Below are 19,585 nucleotides of genomic sequence, written 5' to 3' on the forward strand. Positions count from 1 at the left end.
GGATCCCAGGCCCCTGCCCCTCTGGGACCCCCGTGCATAAGGGCAGGCTGGCTGCACAGCCCTGATGGGGTGCAGTGCGGGCAGCCAGACCCTGCTGCCCTTGCCCTGGCTGGCCAAATCTCCCCAGCCCAGGCAGTTCTCACCCAGTGGTATTGGTTCACAGGAGGCCCAATGCGGAGCAGACCCTGGAGCATCCCTGGTTCAAGGTGAGCCTGGGCAGGGAGGGACCCAGCGGGGTTCCCCTGGGCCTGCTGCAGGGTTCGTGAGACACCGCTGTCCCCTCACCCCGCAGACGCTGGCCAAGGGGAAGGTCATCAGCACCGACCACCTAAAGCTCTTCCTCTCCCGTCGGAAATGGCAGGTGAAGGCAGGAGCTGGGGAGGGAGAGGGCAGGCCCGGCTGTGCGCTGGGCAGGAGGGGGTGCTGTGCACTCGGTAGGATGATGCCATGCCACCCGCCTGGGCCTGATCCACTCTCTCTGCTGGCTGCAGCGTTCGCAGATCAGCTACAAGTGCAACATGGTGCTGCGGCCAATCCCGGAACTGCTGGAGGACACGTCCAACCACCTCTCCATCGCTGTGCCCCGGCACCTCAAGGAGTCACCAGCACTATCATCCTCTTCAGACTCGGACGACCTGGACGAGCTGCCCTTCATCCCCATGCCACACCAGGTGGAGTTCTCTGGCTCCCGTATGTCGCTCAATGAGATCCCCACAGATGACGAGGCCATCGGACCATCTGAGGGGGCATGGCTGGAGGGGGTCACACCGGGGGATGTCTCTGCCATGGAGTGGCAGAGTCAGGGCACAGGGAAGCTCACGGTGGGCCTGGGGAAGCGACCAAGGGGCATTGGGCCACAGCGGTCAAGTGTGGAAGTGGAGGCACCTGGCTCCTCTGACGAAGAAGCCCCTGAAGCCCAGAAGCGGCCAGAGTACCCCCGCAAAGCCATGAGGAAGGGCTCCAGCCTGGAGTCCCCGGGAAGCACCCGGCGGGGAGAGCTGAAGAGGGGCGGCTCCGCTGACAGTGCCCTGCTGCCGGGGACCACAGAGGGGACTGAGGTGGGCCGGGAGCCGCGCCGGCCCCTGGCCAAGGCGGCCTCCATGGAACTGCCACGGCGGAAGGGGACCTTTGGGGAGGATGATCATGCCCAGCGTCTGGAGCTGATGCGCCAGCGGCTGCTGCGGAGCGGCCCTGGGGACGGCAAGGTCAGTGGCCTGCGGGGCCCCCTCCTGGAGACCCTGGGGGTCGGCCCTGACAAAATGGTCCCACGGCCAACCCGGTTGGAGCCGCCGGCGCCAGCGGTGCCACGGCTGGTGCGGGCAGCGTCCAGCGAGGCCACCTCGCCGCGCCTCCTCCCCACCGAGCGCCGGCTGCAGAAGAGCAGCTCCTTCAGCCACGGGGATGCTGAGCCTGTCGTCCGGCACCGCCGCTCTGGCGCGCCCCTGGAGATCCCGGTGGCACACCTGGAGACCCAGCGGCTCAAGGAATCCCCCTCACTCTCAGCTCTCTCCGACGCCCGGCCGTCGGTGCCGCCAGATGCCCCTGGCCCACCAACACCCCCCGTGGTAGAGGTGGCTGTCCCGCAGGTCCCTACCACCAAGGCTGCCTTGGGGAGGAGGCAAATCCCTGAGGAGCGCAGCCAGCCCGGGGCCAGTGCCGCTGCCACCACCACGGGGAAGAAGCCCATGGCCAGGGGGCAAGAGGAGAAGACACCCACCAAGGCTGCTGGAGCCAGCGGGGAGGGAGCTGCCAGGACGGGAACACCCGTTCCACCACTGCCCACGGCCTCAGGCTCCCAAGCCCCCCAGACATCTTCCTATGCCAAGGTCATGCAAGCTATGGGAGCCATACAAGGTGGGGAGCCAGCCACAGAGGAAGCCCCCCAGCCCCCTCCAACCACCCCCACTGAACACTCTGTGCCAGCACCAGCACCAGAATCAGGGAAGGAGGTGAAGCCTGCTGGCTCCTCCAGCTCCCTGCTCATCCAGGACATTGACTCAGAGGAGGTCTTCGAGGCCAAGTTCAAGCGGGGCCGGGAGTCATCGCTCAGCCGGGGGCTGAAGCTCCTCACTCGCTCCCGGTCTGAGGACCGGCACCTGGCTGGTCCCCCAGATGATGGCATCTACCGTCCCATGCCAGCCGGTGTGCCCCTGGAGCTGCGCAGGGACCGGCCCACCGGGCTGGCGGCCAAGTCCAAGTCGGTGCAGGACCTACATGAGGTGGAGAAGGACAGGGGCTTCATCCGGAGGATGTCCGTGCTCCTCAAGCGGACCCCACCTGCCGAGAGGAAGAAGAGCAAAGGGGAAGATGGAGGCAGTGAGACCCCATCCGGCAGGCGCCGCTTGTCCTGGAACCTGGCCTTGGGCAGCTCCAAGGAACGGAGGGACTCAGAAAGCCTGAAGTCAGAGCTGGGGGGCGGCACGGAGAGCGAGTCACCGGTGGTGGCCGTACGGAGGAAGATCAGTGCCACGGTGGAGCGGGTCTCCGCACGGCTGCGCAGCGTGTCGGATGAGCGGCCAGAGGGCGAGGGGCCCACAGAGCTGCGCCGCACCAGCTCTGAGGGGGAGAGCCTGCAGCCAGGGCCTCCCCCAGAGCCTGCACCCTCCTCTGAGTCCCTGCGCTCGGAGGGCAGCACCAGCTCTGCCAAAGGTGAGTGGCAAGGGAGGGTCCCACCAGCACCCAATAGCGCAGCCGCCCTGGGCATGGCTGCCCTGGCTTGGCCACACTCTCAGCTGCCCTGGGTGCCCACAGGTGGGGGTGAGAGCCAGAAGCGGTCCCGCTGGGAGCGCTGGGGGCTCTCGTGGAGCAAGGAGAAGGTGGCCTCACAGCCCAGCATCCCCTCCAGCCTGCTGCGGGAGGAGGGACCTGCCGCCGGTCGGCTGCATGTGCCCAGCGAATCGGGTAGGTGCAGCCCCGGGATGGGTGGTGGGTGCACATCGCTGCCCCAGCCTGATCTCTCCTCTGCTTTCCAGACTTCCCCCCCATTTTCCACATCAAGCTGAAGGATCAGGTGCTGCTGGAGGGCGAGGTGCTGACCCTCTGCTGCCTGCCAGCGGGCAGCCCGACCCCCAGGATCCTCTGGATGAAAGGTGGGGGGCTGCCTGCACTGCGTCGGTGGGTGGGTGCCGGGCAGACTCTGTAGCATCCCTCTCCTCTGTTTCCCCTCCACAGACAAGAGGTCCTTGCAGCCAGACAACATGCTGAATGTCGTCTCCTGCAAGGACGGCCGGCAGATGCTCACCATTGCCAAGGTCTCCAGGAAGGATGCGGGGCTGTACGAGTGTGCAGCCGCCAACATCCTTGGCACAGCCATCAGCTCCTGCACACTGGCTGTGGCACGTAAGGAGGTGGAGCGGGACCTCTAGGGACAGAGGTGCTGCCCCACGGGGAGAGGGCATGTGCTGAGTGTGCACTCTGGGGACTGGGGACTGGTCAGAGCAGGTCACTTGAACTCCGCTCTCCACATCTGCAAGTGACTGGGACTCTTGAGCTGGGACAGGCTGGTTTTGCACTGGCACTTCTAGCACCTCTGAGCCCACGCGTTGTGCTGTCCTTGCACTGCAGCAGCTCTGCCCTGCCCCTGGCTGGGTACCCAGCCCACCTTGTGTGTCCCCTCACAGGGCTCCCTGGGCGGCCGGGCACCCCAGAGATCCCCCAGAAGTACAAGAACACGGTGCTTGTGCTGTGGAAGCCTGCAGAGAGCAAAGCCCCCTGCACCTACACAATGGAGCGCAGGCTGGATGGTACGTGGGGCTGCCTGCCATCCCCCAGGAGCCGCAGCTGGAAAATGGGCTCACAGCAGGACACCAAGCCAGGACAAAAGTGCCCAATGTCTTTGCTGTTCCCTGGGGATCGGTGGGGTCCTGGGTCAGGGGTGGGTGACAGGGGGGTTGCCCCTGGTCTGCCCTCAGTTCACCTTTCCCCTGTACCCACAGGGGAGCATGAGTGGAAGATCGTCAGCACTGGCATCACCGACTGCTACTTCAACGTGACGGAGCTGCCGCCCGGGAGCACCGTCAGATTTCGGGTGGCCTGTGTCAACAAGGCCGGGCAGGGACCCTACAGCGCCCCGTCAGGGAAGGTGCACCTTGAGGCGGCAGGTGAGCGAGCCCTGTCCCACAAGGTGTGGGGCTGCCATGGAGCTGGCTGTGGGGCTGCGGCCTCTGGGGTGCTCTGGACGTTCTTGAGTCCCAGGGGATCTTCCCCCCTAGGGCTTTGGGGAATGGGGCACCACTTGCACCCTGCTCCTGGCTTACTCCCACCTGGCTCATACCTCCCTTTGCTCCCCACAGACACCCGAGCTGTCCCAGCCAAGGACATCACTGTCCCTGTCCCCGAGAAGGTGGCTTCCAGCCGGTCGACCCAGACGCCTGTGGAGCAGCTGGAGCCACCGGCCACGCGGCCCCCTCCCAGCATGCCGCCCCGCAAGCACAAGGGAGCGGTGCAGAAGGCAGATGGGGCAGAGCAGGAGAGTACCCCCCCAGGGGTCCTCCAGCCCCCCGCGCCCTGCGAGGAGGGGCCACAGCCGGAACCCGAGCTCCCACCCAACATCACTCTCTGCATGCCCCCCGAGCTGATGTTTACCCCCCCTCGGACTGTCACCTCACCCCACACAGAGACCCCGACCCAGGGCTCCCCCACACCCCTCACGGACACGTGCCCGACATCCCGAGATCCGTCTCCTTCCAAGTTATCCCCCGCTTCCCCAGTGTCAACCACTCCCAGCTCAGCCCCCACGGTGTCTCCCACTCCCAATGCTGCACCCACACGGAAGATGCCCCCCTACATGGTAACCTCCTTCGTCTCCATGCCCCCCACATCACCCCCTGCGCAGGAGACCACCACCACCCCCCCATCCTCCAAGGAGCCTCCAGCCTCCAAGGAGCCTCCACCTGAGAGTGGGGTCCCAGGGGCAAAAGACAGCACTGTGCTGCGGCAGGGTGTCCCCCAGAAGCCATATACCTTCCTGGACGAGAAGGCAAGGTGAGGAGCGGTGGGACGGGATGCTCTGCCAGGGGTGCCCCCCCCACCAGCACCCTTCCCCAGGAATGCTGAGTGCCACCCTGTGCCACAGGGGCCGTTTTGGGGTGATCCGGCTGTGCAAGGAGAACGCCACAGGCAAGCTCTTCATGGCCAAGATCGTGCCCTATGAGGCAGAGCGGAAGCAGAGCGTGCTGCAGGAGTACGAGATCCTCAAGGCACTGCACCACGAGCGCATCATGGCCCTGCACGAGGCATACATCACCCCCCGCTACCTGGTGCTCATCTGTGAGAACTGTGCTGGCAAGGAGATCCTCTACAGCATCGTGGACAGGTACGGGTGGGCACACGGCTGTGGGGGATGGCTGCCAGCACGGGGCTGATGCCACTTGCCCTCCCCACCCCAGGTTTCGCTACTCGGAGGATGATGTGGTGAGCTACGTGCTGCAGCTGCTGCAGGGCCTCGAGTACCTGCACGGCCGCCGCATCGTGCACCTTGACATCAAGCCAGACAACATCGTCATCTTGGGCATGAATTCGCTCAAGATCATCGATTTTGGCAGTGCTCAGACCTACAACCCCCTCGTGCTGCGGCAGCTGGGGCGGCGTGTCGGCACCCTGGAATACATGTGTGAGTGGGGCACCGGCTGTGGTGGCATGGGGACAGGGATGGGGACAGATATGGGCATGCTTGTGCCCAAGGTGTGCATGTGTGCCTGTGCACTGGGGGGCTTGGGAATGGGGAGGAGCTGAGGTGTCCTTGGAGGAGCAGGAGGTCGTTGGGGTGCTGGGGATGTCTGCTGAGGGCTTCTGAGGGCTGCTGGGCTCGGTGGGAGAGTTTGAGTGCTGGAGGGCAATTGGGGAATTCTTGGGTGCTGGGCTTTTTCAGGGTATTAGGGTGTCAGGGAGGGGTGCTGGAGGGTGTAATGATGGGGTGCTGTGGGTGCTGGGGATGGTGTGAATGATATGGGTTCTGGGGATGCTGCGGGTGCTGGAGATACTGGGGATGCTCTCGGTGCTGTGGATACTGTGGGTTCTGGAGGTGCTGTGGGTGCTGGGGCTGGGCCCCCCAGTGCATATGACAGACCTGCTCCCCTGCCCACAGCGCCAGAGGTGGTGAAGGGGGACCCGGTGGGCTCCGCAGCAGATGTCTGGGGCGTTGGTGTCCTCACCTACATCATGTAAGAGAAGGGGCTGGGGGGGATGAGTACCCTGAGGTGTCGTCAGCCCTACGCAGGGCTCAGCGCCGCAGGGGACACCCGAATGATGGTGGGCTGGGGGATGCTGTAGCCCTGCAGACCTTTCCCAGCTGGACAGACACTCTGGGCAGCTGTGGCTGTCCCATACCAGGGATGGATAGGAAGAGGGGGCCAGGTGCCCTCCCACCTCTGCCCCCAGCCTGTGCCATCCCCTCCACCCTCACAGGCTCAGTGGGCGGTCGCCATTCTTTGAATTGGATCCCATCGAGACGGAGAACCGCATCCTGGCGGGGCGCTTTGATGCCTTCAAGCTGTACCCCAACGTCTCGCAGAGTGCTGCCCTCTTCATCCGCAAGGTCCTCGCTGTCCACCCCTGGTAAGTAGCCAGCCCACCCAGGGAGGACACAGGGCCCTTGACTGTGCCTGCGACTGGGCCAGGCGGGCAGCTTCCTGCCCCAGCGGACCGCTCCAGATACCATCAATGGGACCCCATCCCTGCTCCTGCAGAGGGCTGGGTTCTCCTGAGCCCAGGGCTCTGGGATCCATCCCTGCTCCTGGAGAGGGCTGGGACACCCTGGGTCTTGCAGGCGGGATGGCTGTGTTTGGGAGGTGCAGTGGCAGCAGGCATCCTGCTGCCCCTGACATGGAGCCATCCCTGCCCCAGGAGCCGCCCCACAGTGAAGGACTGCTTCGCCAACACGTGGCTCCAGGATGCCTACCTGATGAAGCTGCGCCGCCAGACCCTGACCTTCACCACCAACCGCCTCAAGGAGTTCCTGGTGGAGCACCAGCGGCGCCGCAGCGAAGCTGTCACCAAGCACAAGGTCTTACTCCGCTCCTACCAGGGCGGCCAACCGCCGGGGCCGCAGTAGCCAGTGCCTCGGCCATGGCCGTGAGGGGCCGAGGAGCCAGAGGAACATTCCAGGGGCCGTGGGACAGGGCGGCTGAGGAAGAGCCAGGACATGCTGGGATGAGCCCACGGACCTCATACTCTGCCGCCAGGGATGCTGGTGGCCAGCATAATTTTGGTGGTGCCGATGGAGTGGGGAAGTGCTGCCCCAGCCAGCCCAGCAGTGGGGTCTGGCAGCGGGCAGGCAGCAGGAAGCCTTGCTGTGAGGAACAGAGAATGTGGCAGAGGGTTGGGGGAAGGAGATGGGGACAGAAGGGGAAGGGAAGCCCCAGGTGGGAGCAGGAGAGATGCCAGCATGCCGGCCAGCCCTGGCCATGTGGATCCTGCCAGCCGTGTGCCTTACACCGCAGCCTGCAGCTGTCCCCGGCCACGGCGCGGGGGTCCTTGTGCTCCCCCCAGTTTGCACGCCAGCGCCCAAGGACTGAGGCTGCTCCAGTGGTTCCTGCAGAGAGGGGCCTGCTTGCAGTCTCCTGGATCTCGCCAGCCGGCACAGCCCCGCTCCTCATAGCTGGGAACAGGGGCCACCAGGCCCCGCCTTCCACTCCTCCCAGCCCCGGTCCTGACAAGCGGGTTTGTGGCCCCAGGACCGACGCCGGTGCCTTCCCTGGGGCTGTCGGTTGCACCCCGTGTCGGGGCAGGGTGTCTGGCTGGCACTTCTCTTTGCAGGGGGGCATCACGTGCCACGCACACTCCTTGCACCTGCTCAGGCCCAGGCTGCTCGTGCTCTGCACACCCAGCTCCAGTCCTTGCCCTGTGCCCCACCACCAGCCCACCCCCGCAGGCCTCCCCACGCACCCCCACCACCAACCCTCCACCCCAAACCCCGGTGCCACGGCACAGCCCCGTGCGCCCTCCCCGGCTGGTGGCAGGATGCTCTGGAGTGCCCTGGGCTGGGGACGGGGCAGCGCCTGGGCACCCGCCTTCCAGATACTGCTGTAGCAATAGGGCTTTATTTATTGACTTCGGGGAGAAGACACCTGCCCGTCCCCATCCCCATCCCTGTCCCCTTCTCCGGACTTGCCGACGTCCCCGTGGTTTGGAGCAAGTGACGTGCCAGAGCAGCAATAAAGACCCTGAGCAGCCGGTCACGTCTCGGTGCCTCGATGGGAAGGGACACGGCGGAGGGGGTGGGCAGAGCAATCTCGGGAGGGTCCTATCCCAAAATCTAGGGACGCGAAGCCAGGAAGGCTTCCAGCTAGGGCCCGGCAAGCTGGGAGGCTGGCTCACGGGGCGCCATGGACCGAAAACACCGGGTGCAGGAGCGCATGCCGGCGGCACCGGGGCCGGTCTCCGGCCGGGACGCAGGCGGTGCACGTGACGGACGCCTGGCTATAAATACTCGCTGCCCATATGAGGCCGGGCGGTCGCGGTGGCTGCTCCGGTTACTGACCGGCCGGGTCCCGCTCCCGCCCCCGGTGCCCCCACCGCCACCCGCGCTGCGCCCGCCCGGCCCCGCTCTCCCGCCACTGCGGCGCCCCCTGGCGGTCCGCGTCCTGCAAGCGCAGCCCGCGGCGCGGTGGCGCGACGAGAGGGCGAGAGCCCTGCGCGCTGACGTGTCGCAGCCACGTGTGCGGAAGCGGTGCCCGGGCGGGCGCGGCGGCGGTGCCGGGCCGGAGCGGGGCGGGCGCGATGCCGCTGAAGGCGGTGATCCTCATCGGGGGCCCGCAGAAGGGTGAGTGCGCCGGGCCCGCGGGGCGTCCCGCCGGTGCCGGGCCCTGCTGAACCCGCTGTGCTCCGCAGGGACCCGGTTCCGGCCTCTGTCCTTCGAGGTGCCCAAGCCGCTCTTCCCAGTGGCCGGCGTGCCCATGGTGCAGCACCACATCGAGGCCTGCGCCAAGGTACGGCGGGGCTGCAGGCTCGGGGAGGGGCGGGGGGCCAGGGGCACCCTTCCCACCCCTTGCCTCTGCCCTCCCTAGGTGCCCGGCATGAAGGAGATCCTGCTGATGGGCTTCTACCAGCCCCACGAGGCCCTCAGCCGCTTTCTGGTGTCAGCGCAGCAGGAGTTCAAGATCCCCATCAGGTGGGCAGGAGCCCTCGCACCCCCGGGGTACCTGCAGCAGCACAGCCTGCTTTGGCCCCTCACCTGCCTCCCCAGGCTCGTAACCCCCAGCCAGCACCCAGGCACTGGGCAGGTGGGCCCTGTCCCTCCGTGGGTGGGCACAGCTGTCCTCCCATGTTAGCGCTGCCAAATTTCCCTGCCCTGAGCCCTGCCCTGGCTGGTTCCTGCTCCAGAGATGCCTCTCCCGCCATTTCCAAGCCACCTTCCCCTCATTCGGTCTCCTTCCCCTGTGCCAACATCCACATGAGCCCCATCACCGCATGGCAGGATTATGTCTTTCTGCAGCTGGTTGGTGCCACCAGACACCCACTTCCCTAAGCCCTCGCTTTTCCCTGCTTGGCTGACAGGTATCTCCAGGAGTACGCGGCGCTGGGCACGGGTGGTGGCATCTATCACTTCCGAGACCAGATCCTGTCAGGTGGTGCTGGGGCCTTCTTTGTCCTCAACGCAGACGTGTGCTCAGAGTTCCCCTTGCAGGAGATGCTGGAGTTCCGGCAGCAGCATGGGGACGCGCACAGCTTTGTCATTCTGGGTACCACAGTGAGTGGCAGTGCTGGGGAGCAGCGGTGCTCTGCCGTGGGCTTGCCTAGAAGCCAGCGGCTCCTGCGGTGGATGGGTGCCTGGGTGTGAGCTGTGGGTCTCATCTGCTCTGCATGCCTGCTGCTCCACCATTGCTAACATGTCCTCACTCCGCAGGCCAACAGGACACAGGCACTGAATTATGGCTGTATCGTGGCGAATGCAGACACGCAGGAGGTACTGGAGAGCCCTGGGAAGCCAGATGCAGTGTGGGCAGCGGATGCTGCGCTGCCTGCATGGGCATGTTCCCAGTGTGCCACAGAGGGGTGACACCAGGCATGAGGGCTGCGCCCTGGGACTCACATCTCTTCCCTCACCTCCAGGTCCAGCACTACGTGGAGAAGCCCAGCACGTTTGTCAGTGAGATCATTAACTGCGGCATCTACCTGTTCACACCTGCCATCTTCCAGCACATTGGTGAGGTCTTCCAGAGAAACCAGCAGGAGCTAGTGCTGTGAGTGCCTCTCTGTGCCCCATGTCCCTCCCACCCCACTGCTTCCCAGGGCTGCAGCAGCGCACTCATCCTCCATTCTTTCTCTATCTTCTCTCCTCCTCTGCCATCACTCACTTGTTTCCTGGTCCTGCACCAGCTGTCCTTACCTTGGGTAAGTCTCCCTCTGTGTCTGCACTGGCTGCTTTCAGGGCTGGATTGTCCCTGGCAGTACTGCATGCTTTCCTCCCTGCTCCAGCCTGCTCTGCAAAGCTTTTCTTTCCTTTGCTTCGCTCCTGGCCAGCTTGAGAATCCCCGTCTCCCTCCGTCGCCTCCCACCTCATCTTCATTCAGCTCCAGCCAAGGGGCTGAGCAAGCCTTTCACCTGGGAATGCTCTGCTCCCCCCTCCAGCCAGCCTGTCACCTGACATCTCTGCCACTACCCAAGCAATCCAGCCGAGCAGGGCTCTCGAGCCGGGGCAGGATCTGTTGCTCAAACACCCGCCTGGGCTGGGTGGGGGCTCTTGCACCATCAGCTTCTGGCTGAGGGCTTTATTTAGCTGGGAGAGCCTGGTCCCTCTGCTGCTCTAGGGCTCAGTGGGGCTGGGAAGACCTAGCCCGATGGGTGGGGCTGTCCCCACCTCTGAGGAGAAGTGCATGGCTAGGTAGGAGTCTAGGATCACTGAAGCCCTTGGATTTGGGGAGGGTAGCTGCTGAGGTCCCTGGCTAAGGCTGTGACTGGGTGGGTGTCTAACGGGCCTCTTGCTTGCAGAGAGGAGAGCTCCAATGGCTGGCAACGTGCAGAAGTGATCCGGCTAGAGCAGGACGTGTTCACAGCATTGGCTGGGAGCAACAAACTCTATGTCTACAAAACTGATGGCTTCTGGAGCCAGATCAAGTCAGCTGGGTAAGGGCTGGGGCTAGAGTTGGTGCAGCAGGAGCATCAAGCGACCTGTCTGAGGGATGGGAGAGGAGGGTGCTCAGGCAGGGGCCTGGGGATGGGTGTGAGTGCTGAATTTGGACACTCCTCTGCCCTGGTTAGTGCTGGAGAGGCGATAACAATCTTATGTTTTCGGTCCCCCAGCTCTGCTATCTATGCCAGCCGCCTTTACCTGAACCAGTACAGCAAAAGCCACCCAGAGAGGTTGGCCCAGAACAAACCTGGAGGCCCGATCATCCGAGGTACCTCTCTGACACCCTGTGCCACCTAGGGGGCTGCCTGGGGCAGCAGTGGGACCCACGGGCAGGACCTCCCCTGATCTGAGGGGTGGGTGCTCCTGTGAGCTGACTCCCTGACGCAGCTGCCTTGTGTTGCAGGGAATGTGTACATCCACCCGACAGCCTCTATCGACAGCACTGCAGTGGTGAGTGCAGGCCTTGGGGGCCCTGTCGCAGGACGATACTTGGGAATGCTGAGCGCTCCATTGTCCTCAATCTCATCACCTCCCTCTGTCCTCACAGCTGGGCCCCAATGTCTCCATTGGGGAGGGGGTGACAGTGGGAGCTGGTGTCCGCGTGCGGGAGTCCATAGTGCTGCATGGTGCCTCACTCCACGTAAGTAGGGATTGCCTGAGGGTGCGGGTGTCAATTCCCACCCTTGCAGGGAGGCAGCAGCACCCTTCATCGTCCTTTCCTGTGCCCCAGGACCACACCTGTGTCCTCAATACCATCGTGGGCTGGGACAGCACCATTGGGCGCTGGGCCCGAGTTGAAGGAACACCCAGTGACCCCAACCCCAACGATCCCTATGCCAAGATCGACAGTGAGACCCTTTTCCGGGACGGGCGCCTCACGCCATCCATCACCATCCTGGGTAGGTCCCACCTGCACCCAGCCCCGCACAGTGAAGCTCCCTTCAGGCTAACCCCTCACGCTCTCTCCGCAGGCTGCAGTGTCACCATCCCTGCTGAGGTTGTTATTCTTAACTCCATTGTCCTTCCTCACAAGGAGCTGAGCCGCAGCTACAAAAACCAGATTATCCTGTGAGTCGGTAGCTCGCTAGGCTGGGGGGGCCAGTGCCAGCCACCCACCCCCTGTATGCCCCACAGCAAGAGCCTGTGCTGAGGCTTCACCTCCTGGGAGGCTCCCAGCACCCCCAGAGTGGTAGGTACAGGCCAGAAGCCCTACAAGTGCCTGACTCCTACTCCAGTCAGCCATTAAAGCTGGTGAGCATCAGCCTGGCATGCTGCTTCTCTTGCAGCCCAGGGACCAGCAGGGTGAAGGCTTCAGGGACAGCGTGTAGCCCACGCACCAGGCTGTGTGCCTGTGCAGGGAGCCCTGGGCTAAAGCTGGTGAGGAATCATTTGCTGCCTGCAGCATTTTGGGTCCAGCTTTGGATGTTTCTCCACCGAAGGGCACTACCAGCACTGTCTTGACACTCCTCACCCTACATCAGTCGCTCTCTGCAACTCCCTGGAAGGCCTTTGCCCATCTCTGAGGCTGGGAAGCTTTCAGTCTTCCTATCCTGTATAGATAGCTCACCCTGCTGGAGCCGGTTGTAAGGATCCCGATTTCAGCAATGTGATTGCAACAGACCGAGCTGGGCTCCTGCCTACTGCTGGGAAAACAAGAGCAGCACCAGGCTGTCCTAAGGGCAGTGGCACAAGAGGAGAGCTGGGTTGGCAGGCTGCTGGCAAAAGCACCCCTTCCCCAGCACTACCTCCACCCCCACAGGCTTGAGATGAGCCAGGAATGCTGCCAGCCCTGCCCAGCCTGCTCCCATCAGGCTGAGAGCTGTACAGGCTCAGGGTGATGGCAGCAGGCCCCTGCCACCCTGGTGGGCCAACAGCCTCCTCTGCTCCAGTATGGCTACAGCCTGTGGGGCTCACTGCATGTCTCCCCTTGCACCAGCCACAGGGCACCAGAGCAATCAACTTACATATGTGCAGAGATCTACCGCCTCGCTGTCTCAAGCAACCTGTTTTTAGTGAAGGCGCAGTCTGTCTATGGGAATCAACACTGCCCTTTATCCACCTCCCCATCTTTGCTTCTGGTTTTGGAGCTCTGTGCTAAAGCCCTGCACTTTACTGAGGGCCCCCATCACACTTCTCGCCTTCAGCAAGGCGCTGCATTAGAGATTCTCATCCATCCACTACCACCCCAGCTTGACGGATTTGCAGTAAATCCTTGCTCCCAGCTTTGTGCCTTCCTGTGCCAGTTCTCCTGTGGTCCTGGGCAGGGATTAGCTGTTCCCTGGCTTTAAGCACATTAAACTCCTTCACTTTTGCCTCTGCCTTGGAAGTGCTAATTTCCTTGCCTGTTGGTGAACAACCCTGGGCTGTAGGAAACTGAGCCAAAGTACTTGCTTTCAGGATTGTACATGAATTTTTTTTCTATATCCTACATCAGGCCTGGTGTTTAGTACAGACAAAGGTTTCCCTAAGGCAACTTTCAGCCCTGGTTGTGCAATGCTGCTTTTGCCCAAGTGGCCCTTGCAGTGGCTGTCCCTTTGTGCAGTTATCTGGGGACAAGCCCTTCCTGGGCCCTTGCTCTATTACAGCCTCATCCATCTTCCCCCTCGTGGAGGGGGAGAGCCGCATCCCAGCCCTGCCTGGGCTTTGCAGCTCAGCAGTGGAGCTGGAGGGGAGGAAGGAGTTAAAGGGGCCTCAACTGAGGTGCCAGGAAGTCTGGAAACACTTTAAGGTTGGCCTGCCCTGAGCAGCAGCAGCTCTGATTACTTGAGGCCAACATCTGGGTTGAAAGAGGGGCCTCCTATATCCTGGGCTCCAGGGCAGGGAGAGGAGAGCTTCAGCTAGGGCTGGAGGAGGCTCTGCCAGCCCTCCTTAAGCAGCAAAAGGAGGGATTTTGGGGAGCACTGCTCACCCTTGCTGTCAGTACAGCTCTTTGCTGCCCTGCCCAGCTCCATCATGCCAGTGAGCCCCAAAACCCTGGCAGCAGGAGGGAGGGATAAACAGCAACCACAGCCAGGCTTGTTTTGTTGCAAACATTTAATACAAACCATAGCCAAAGTATCCCACCACCGCAGCTGAGCAGAGCCAGCCTTGTTCCCCATTTCCCACGCAGGGAAGCAGAGGCTGCCTGGTCCCACAGGCTTTGCTTCTCCAGTGCCAGCTCCATGCCCCCTGGGAACCTCTGCTGCAGGAGGCTACACGGGAGAATGGAAGAACCTGCCCACCTTCTCTGGGGTCGGCCCCTGCCTGTGTCGGGAGAGATGAGTCAGGGGGTGTGCAGCAAGCTCTGCTCCCCATCCCCACAGCACTCACGAGGTCTGAGCGCGCATGCCCACACAGCTCCGCAGGGTGCCGGGGAGGCAGCAGGAGCCTGGGGGGCTCAGCTGGCCTGGCTTGGGCTCCGGGGATGCAATGGGGTGGAAGAACGGCTCTGCAGGACAGAGAGGGGAGTGGTTATCGTACCTCAGCCAAGGCACGGGCACCCAGGACTCTTCAGCAGCAGCCACAGGGCAGGGAGGGGGCCATGTCTCACTGCATTCACCCCTCGAGGCTGGCATTGGCACCAAGTTCTCCTGCTCTGTCCCCACGAAGCCTCTCCAGAAGCCGGGTGGCAGTGAGAGGAGCCGAGCCACCACCTGGGCAGGAAGGGATGGAGAATGGGGATGCTGGCAGCACCCAGGGTACACCCCACACCTCAGGGACCCCCTCACCTTGCACTGCCGTGGCGCATCCTCCAAGATGGTAAGTGGCGTGGGGTTGGCTGAGCTGTGTCCCACCAGCGTAGGGCCAAACACACGGGAGAGGTTGAGCACGTCCATCTTGCACTCAGGGCTATGTGACACCCTGCGAGGGGAGACAGATGGTGTGAGCAGCCGCCTGATTAAGGGGCTTCTCATCCTCAGCCCAGCTTCCCCACTCTGGGGCATGGAGCCAGCGACAGACCCCATGCCAGGATGAGCCACTCACCTGAGCAGATGCAGCATGAGGAAGGCCAGGGTGTCCCTGTTGGCACGGGGCAGCTTGCTCACCACGTGGCGCAGGGCTGTGCTACAGGCAGCATCATCCAGGATGTCTGTGGTAGCACCATAGAGCAGTGTTAGGGGAGGAACAGCTCCTTTTCCCCCAGCTCAGGACCCTTGCTTACCAGCAGCCTGCAGGAAGGCAGGATGGAGGCTGAAGGTGACCAGTGGCTCCTTGAGTCCCCGCAGAAAGTCCTTGAGCACCCCGCACACCACATGGATGTCAGCCACGCTGCTGAGGGCGGGCAGCATGCCCCCTGCTCGCAGCAGCTTCTGCTTCCACTCCCGCACCAGCTGCTCCGCGCCTGGCACCCGGTACAGCCCTACCTGGGGCACAGGGAGAGGGGCTCAGCCCCGCGGCTACCACAGCATCACCCCCACCACCATCCCAGGCCCTACCTCTGTCAAGCCTCGCGTCTCCACCTCGGTCACACACTGCACCACCAGCACCGGCACCAGGGGCGGCGTGGAGGGAGCAAAGTCTGCCACCACACCCTGGAGATGACAACACCGACCTGCTCTGTGCCCACTGCCCAGCAACAGCCAGAGCGGGCAGAGCCCTGGCATCGACAGCCTGGCAGCTCCATGGGGACACAGAGCAGCCCCTCAACACTGCCATGCCCCCCTCACCTCGTGGGGCCAGGCATGGTGGCGAGGCCGGGGCACACAGGCGCTGGGGCACTGCTCCTGGCACTTGGGGTGCAGCAGCAGCTGGCACTGGCGGCACTTCATGGCAGCCTTCCCAAAGCGGATGCGGGAGCCGCACACACGGCATGGCTCAGGGCGGATCACCTGGGGAGGGGAACAGGGTCAGGGCCCCTGCTTCTTGCAGATACCCACTACCACTCCTTCATCTCCCCCAGCCAGGCCCCACTGCCTCCATCCAGCCCATGATGCAGGCAGAGCTGGGGTGGTGATGGTGGAAGGAGAGCTGTGCCCTCCCTTGCTCCTCCAGTCCTGCTCCCCCTGCCTGGCTCCTTTCTCCATAGCAGCCAAGAGAATGGAGGGAGGCTGGGACACACACCATTTTGGACATGAACTGGTGCTGGAGGGGTGGAAGGCCTGGTGAAGGTGAGAGGAAGGGGGCTGGTGCTGGCTGCCCCATGGAGCTGCTCTCTGTGTGGCTCTCCTGCACTGGGGCATGGCAGCCCAGATCCTCACTGGTGCCCCACGCCATGGTTGGCTCTGCAGAGAAAGGATGCAGTGGAGGGGACCCTGAAAAGCAAACTGCCCCAGCTACCAGCTGGGATGGGGGGAGGCATCCCACTTCCCAGGGAACCCCTGCAGCATCCCAGGTGCCCTGGGACAGTGGCATTTCCATGTCCAGATGAACCCAGTACCCCCATGGTGGGCACAAGCATCCCCCAGCAGATCCCCTCCCTCCCCTGTGACAGCAGCACTCTGAGGCTGGTTCCGTGCCACACACAAGTTCCCTCCTCAGCCCTTCCCATGACCTGCATGCATAGAGGCGCGATGTCCCTGGCGAGAGCGGCGCCGTGGCAGCAGAACTGGGGGCGGGAGGCTGCCAGCAGGGCCCGGGACCTCAGCAGCAGGGGGAACAGTTGCCTGCAGAGATGGGGTCAATGAGAATATGCCCAGCTGCAGCCCACAGTACTCCAACATCTCCCCATGAGCTCCGCTCCACTTGCTCCCCATCCCCGCATTCCTGCACAGCCAGGGATGCTATCACCATAGGTACAGGCTGGAGCACTGGTCCAGCACTGCCAGGGGTGCTCTTCCCACTGCTACCACAGTGAAAGGCACAGGCACCCAGAGTGGACAGTTGAGCACCTCCAGACCTGCAAGACTGAAGGTTGCAGTGTTGCCTTCTGGCACCAGGGCAGCCCATGCACCCCAGCCCTGCCCAGGGCACGCTGGCATCCCTACTCACAGCACTGAGGGGTGCCACAGAAGAACGGTGCCGCTTTGCCATCACCACAGGGCCGACCTGAGGGGCCAGGGACACACGCTGGGGACAGAGAAGACTGGGTGAAGGGAAGGCAGGGAATCTGTCCAAATCTGCCCCCCAGCCCCACAGTACTCAAGCCAAGTGGTCTCAGCCCCACAAAAGGTCCTGGTCTCACCCTGTCCCCCAGCATTGCCTGCCCCATACCAGGCACTATGGGGATCCAGGCCCCCAGTCTGGGTCAAGGCCAGCCCTGGGGCTGGGGGAAGCCAGGCCAGGCGTGCAATGCAGAAGTGTGAGCAGAGTGAGGGGCAGGATGCCTGCACATGAGGATAAATTATTGAGGAGCCCAGCTGGGCCACAGTGGAGGGTAATGGAGTTTCTATTGATTGCGGGAGGTTTGCTGAGAAACCAGCAAATGCTCCCAGCCCAGTATCAATAAATTAAACCCCCTGCCAGGCTCCTTGTAGTCTCCTGTGCTGGGATGGAGAAGTACCTGGGTACCCTAACCCTGTGTAGCCCAGGGCCAGCACCCCAGCCTGGGCTGCATGCTGGGACCTGTATGGGCAGAAGGTCACACAGGCACAGTGCAGGAAAGCAGAGCAGACCTAGGGGATTCCTCACCAACAGAGGGGCACAGTCCCCACCTCAACACCAGCCCCCAGGGCTGCCACATCCTAGCATTTCCTTCCTACCTGCCTCTCCTGGGCTTTGCGCTTCAGGGTCCTCACCACTGTTGTCATATCAACATCCTGAAAGACAGCAGGAAGGCTGGGGCTGCCGGGGCTGCCAGGGCTGCACAGGGCCAGAGGCACCCCCAACAGCCAGCCGTGCCTCCAACAGCCACCTGGGGCAGCTCATTCCTAACCACGGCCATGCAAAGGGGGTGCCCCACTGCAGGAGTGGGGCAAACCCACCCGCTCACTGCTGGGGAGAAGCTGAACCCCAGGACTTGCAGTGGGTCATTCCTTACCACATCATCCTCAGTGCGGTCATAGCTGATGTCCGAGTGGGACAGGAGGGACTGGCATGATTCATCCACTGCAGATGACCTGTGGAGTGAGCTGGTGGTCAGCCCGGCCAGGATAACCCTCACAGTCCCCCAGCAAACACCTATTCATACAGCCACTCCTGGGAACCCATGGCTGATGCCCCTGTGGAGCCCCAGCACCCCAGTGCCCAGCCAGCCCCTAAGCCCAGCAGAAGGGATGGGGAGAGGGGAACAGCCAAGCCCAGGGCTGCCCGGGAGGCTGGGGCAAGGACTACTAGCTCTGCTCACCTCCTGCCCGGTGCCAGGGTGGCCCCGAGGTGCCAGCCAGCCAAGGCACTGAGGACAGAGCACTGCTCCCCGCTCAGCACCTTGTTGCCCCACAGCTCCCCCATCAGCGACTCGAAGACGAGCTGAAGTTTGCGCTCCTGCAAGCAAAAGGGGGCGGTGATGAGCAGGCTGCGGAGCCTGCAGCCAGCCGCACGGGGTACCCGGGCGGCCAACCCCCCGACCTGCTTCTCCAGCTCAGCCTCTGCCCGGAACCGCTTCTTCATCTCCACTTCCACCTGGTTGCGGGCGTGCTTGAGCTTCACTTCCAGCGCTGCCCGCTCGGCCTCCACACGGGCCAGCTGCTCGCGGGCCCGACGCCCGTCCTGCTCCAGGCGGCAGCATCTCTGGCGCGTCGCCTCGAAGTGCCGAGCAATCTGGATGTAATCTGAGGATAACACAAACGGGTGGCCAGCCGGGATGGGGGGCCCGCCCTCAGCTCTCCCAGCCCTCACTGGCAACAGAGCCGGAGGCCCCCGGGTGCCCCAGGCCGAGGGGCTGCACGCACCCACCTTCCTCTACGCTGCCGCTGAGCTCCAGCAACGGCAGAGCCCGCTCCAGCCGGGCCAGGAGCCGGGCCAGGAGCCGCCCGCAGCGCTGCCGCAGCATCCCGCCGCCCTGGGACGGGGCGGGAGCCCCGCACCCAGGCAGAACAGCCCCTGCTTCGCGGGGAATCTTCCCGCGGCTCTGGCCCCACGCTCGTCGCCGCGATCCACCCTGCGGCCCCGGGACGGCGCAACCTCCGGGAGTAAGGGGCCCTCCTGGCCGGCCTATGTGGGCCGGGGGCCGGGGTGGAGCCCGTCCAGGCTCCGCCTCCCGCCGCCAGTGGGGCCCGAACCGCCGCCCCGGCGGCTCCCGGCGTGAGGGAGCTTTCCCCGGAGCCGTGTGCGCGGGGTGTCCCGGGATACGGGGGGTGGCAGTGCTGGCTGTAGGTCAAGACCCTGGGGTTGAATTGGGGTCGCCTTTGGGGGTGGATTGCCCTGAGTGCCTGGGTGGGAGTACCTGGAGAGAGCACTTGAGGGATGCTGCGGGTGCGAGGTGCTCTGGGGGTGCAGGGAGCACCGGGCGCGGGGTGCGCTGGGGCGGGAAGGTGTGCGGGAGGGTCTGGCTCCCGACGCCGCTTTCCGAGAGCCGGAGGAGCCGGTGTCCTTGTCTGCTGTCCCCCGCCGCTGTGCCCAGCACACAGAGCGGCTGTGTGTGGCGGTGGGGACCGCCAGCACCGGGGATCCCGGCCGGGCCGTGTCCTGCAGATGGAGCCACCTCCCTGTCTCAAAGTC

General features: G+C 63.8%; 3 protein-coding genes across 5 annotated transcripts in view; 2 read left to right on the forward strand and 1 right to left on the reverse strand.

Annotated features, from left to right (window-relative positions):
* LOC115608282 (striated muscle preferentially expressed protein kinase) overlaps positions 1 to 8,172 on the forward strand; it is a 37,674-nt gene extending 29,502 nt beyond the window's left edge. Inside the window, exons 28-41 of the mRNA XM_030486919.1 lie at positions 164 to 206; positions 293 to 361; positions 492 to 2,649; positions 2,752 to 2,901; positions 2,973 to 3,089; positions 3,172 to 3,339; positions 3,621 to 3,743; positions 3,936 to 4,100; positions 4,293 to 4,983; positions 5,075 to 5,314; positions 5,388 to 5,611; positions 6,086 to 6,161; positions 6,406 to 6,555; positions 6,844 to 8,172. Of these exons, the coding sequence (XP_030342779.1) occupies positions 164 to 206; positions 293 to 361; positions 492 to 2,649; positions 2,752 to 2,901; positions 2,973 to 3,089; positions 3,172 to 3,339; positions 3,621 to 3,743; positions 3,936 to 4,100; positions 4,293 to 4,983; positions 5,075 to 5,314; positions 5,388 to 5,611; positions 6,086 to 6,161; positions 6,406 to 6,555; positions 6,844 to 7,051 (4,582 nt within the window). The 3' untranslated portion in view covers positions 7,052 to 8,172. The remainder of the gene's footprint in view (positions 1 to 163; positions 207 to 292; positions 362 to 491; positions 2,650 to 2,751; positions 2,902 to 2,972; positions 3,090 to 3,171; positions 3,340 to 3,620; positions 3,744 to 3,935; positions 4,101 to 4,292; positions 4,984 to 5,074; positions 5,315 to 5,387; positions 5,612 to 6,085; positions 6,162 to 6,405; positions 6,556 to 6,843) is intronic.
* A 497-nt stretch (positions 8,173 to 8,669) lies between these two features.
* GMPPA (GDP-mannose pyrophosphorylase A) lies at positions 8,670 to 13,390 on the forward strand. Of its 2 annotated transcripts, XM_030486941.1 has the most exons (13): positions 8,670 to 8,761; positions 8,830 to 8,927; positions 9,006 to 9,109; positions 9,496 to 9,688; positions 9,845 to 9,904; positions 10,051 to 10,181; positions 10,318 to 10,332; positions 10,930 to 11,064; positions 11,242 to 11,339; positions 11,475 to 11,521; positions 11,619 to 11,711; positions 11,802 to 11,970; positions 12,043 to 13,390. In XM_030486941.1, the coding sequence occupies exons 1-13, from the start codon at positions 8,719 to 8,721 to the stop codon at positions 12,141 to 12,143; spliced, it is 1,287 nt and encodes a 428-aa protein (XP_030342801.1). In that variant the 5' UTR covers positions 8,670 to 8,718; the 3' UTR covers positions 12,144 to 13,390. The 2 variants fall into 2 exon arrangements, with proteins under 2 accessions (XP_030342801.1, XP_030342802.1); XM_030486942.1 differs by lacking the exon at positions 10,318 to 10,332.
* Positions 13,391 to 14,086: 696 nt separating this feature from the next.
* On the reverse strand, positions 14,087 to 19,021 carry LOC115608287 (rac GTPase-activating protein 1-like). Of its 2 annotated transcripts, none has more exons than XM_030486932.1 (16): positions 18,821 to 19,021; positions 18,494 to 18,696; positions 18,273 to 18,409; positions 17,967 to 18,045; positions 17,689 to 17,745; positions 16,979 to 17,056; positions 16,542 to 16,653; positions 16,112 to 16,272; positions 15,718 to 15,879; positions 15,487 to 15,582; positions 15,213 to 15,414; positions 15,035 to 15,140; positions 14,779 to 14,911; positions 14,610 to 14,703; positions 14,381 to 14,498; positions 14,087 to 14,314 (listed from the first exon to the last, which is right to left on the reverse strand). In XM_030486932.1, the coding sequence occupies exons 1-16, from the start codon at positions 18,915 to 18,917 to the stop codon at positions 14,263 to 14,265; spliced, it is 1,887 nt and encodes a 628-aa protein (XP_030342792.1). In that variant the 5' UTR covers positions 18,918 to 19,021; the 3' UTR covers positions 14,087 to 14,262. The 2 variants fall into 2 exon arrangements, with proteins under 2 accessions (XP_030342792.1, XP_030342791.1); XM_030486931.1 differs by having other exon boundaries at positions 14,601 to 14,703.
* Between the last annotated feature and the right edge of the window lie 564 nt (positions 19,022 to 19,585).

This window comes from Strigops habroptila, chromosome 5, assembly GCF_004027225.2.
Source record: "Strigops habroptila isolate Jane chromosome 5, bStrHab1.2.pri, whole genome shotgun sequence".
Taxonomy (NCBI): domain Eukaryota; kingdom Metazoa; phylum Chordata; class Aves; order Psittaciformes; family Psittacidae; genus Strigops; species Strigops habroptila.

Bases quoted from the DNA above. Each gene is read 5' to 3' on its own strand.
- GMPPA (XM_030486941.1), top strand. From the start codon at position 8,719: ATGCCGCTGAAGGCGGTGATCCTCATCGGGGGCCCGCAGAAGG. The intron at 8,762-8,829 runs GTGAGTGCGCCG...TGTGCTCCGCAG, and splicing joins CATCGGGGGCCCGCAGAAGG to GGACCCGGTTCCGGCCTCTG. The intron at 9,110-9,495 runs GTGGGCAGGAGC...CTTGGCTGACAG, and splicing joins GAGTTCAAGATCCCCATCAG to GTATCTCCAGGAGTACGCGG.
- LOC115608287 (XM_030486931.1), bottom strand. From the start codon at position 18,917: ATGCTGCGGCAGCGCTGCGGGCGGCTCCTGGCCCGGCTCCTGGCCCGG. The intron at 16,654-16,978 runs GTGAGTAGGGAT...CCATCTCTGCAG, and splicing joins CTGTGGCACCCCTCAGTGCT to GCAACTGTTCCCCCTGCTGC. The intron at 15,880-16,111 runs GTGTGTGTCCCA...TCCCCTCCCCAG, and splicing joins ACCAGTTCATGTCCAAAATG to GTGATCCGCCCTGAGCCATG.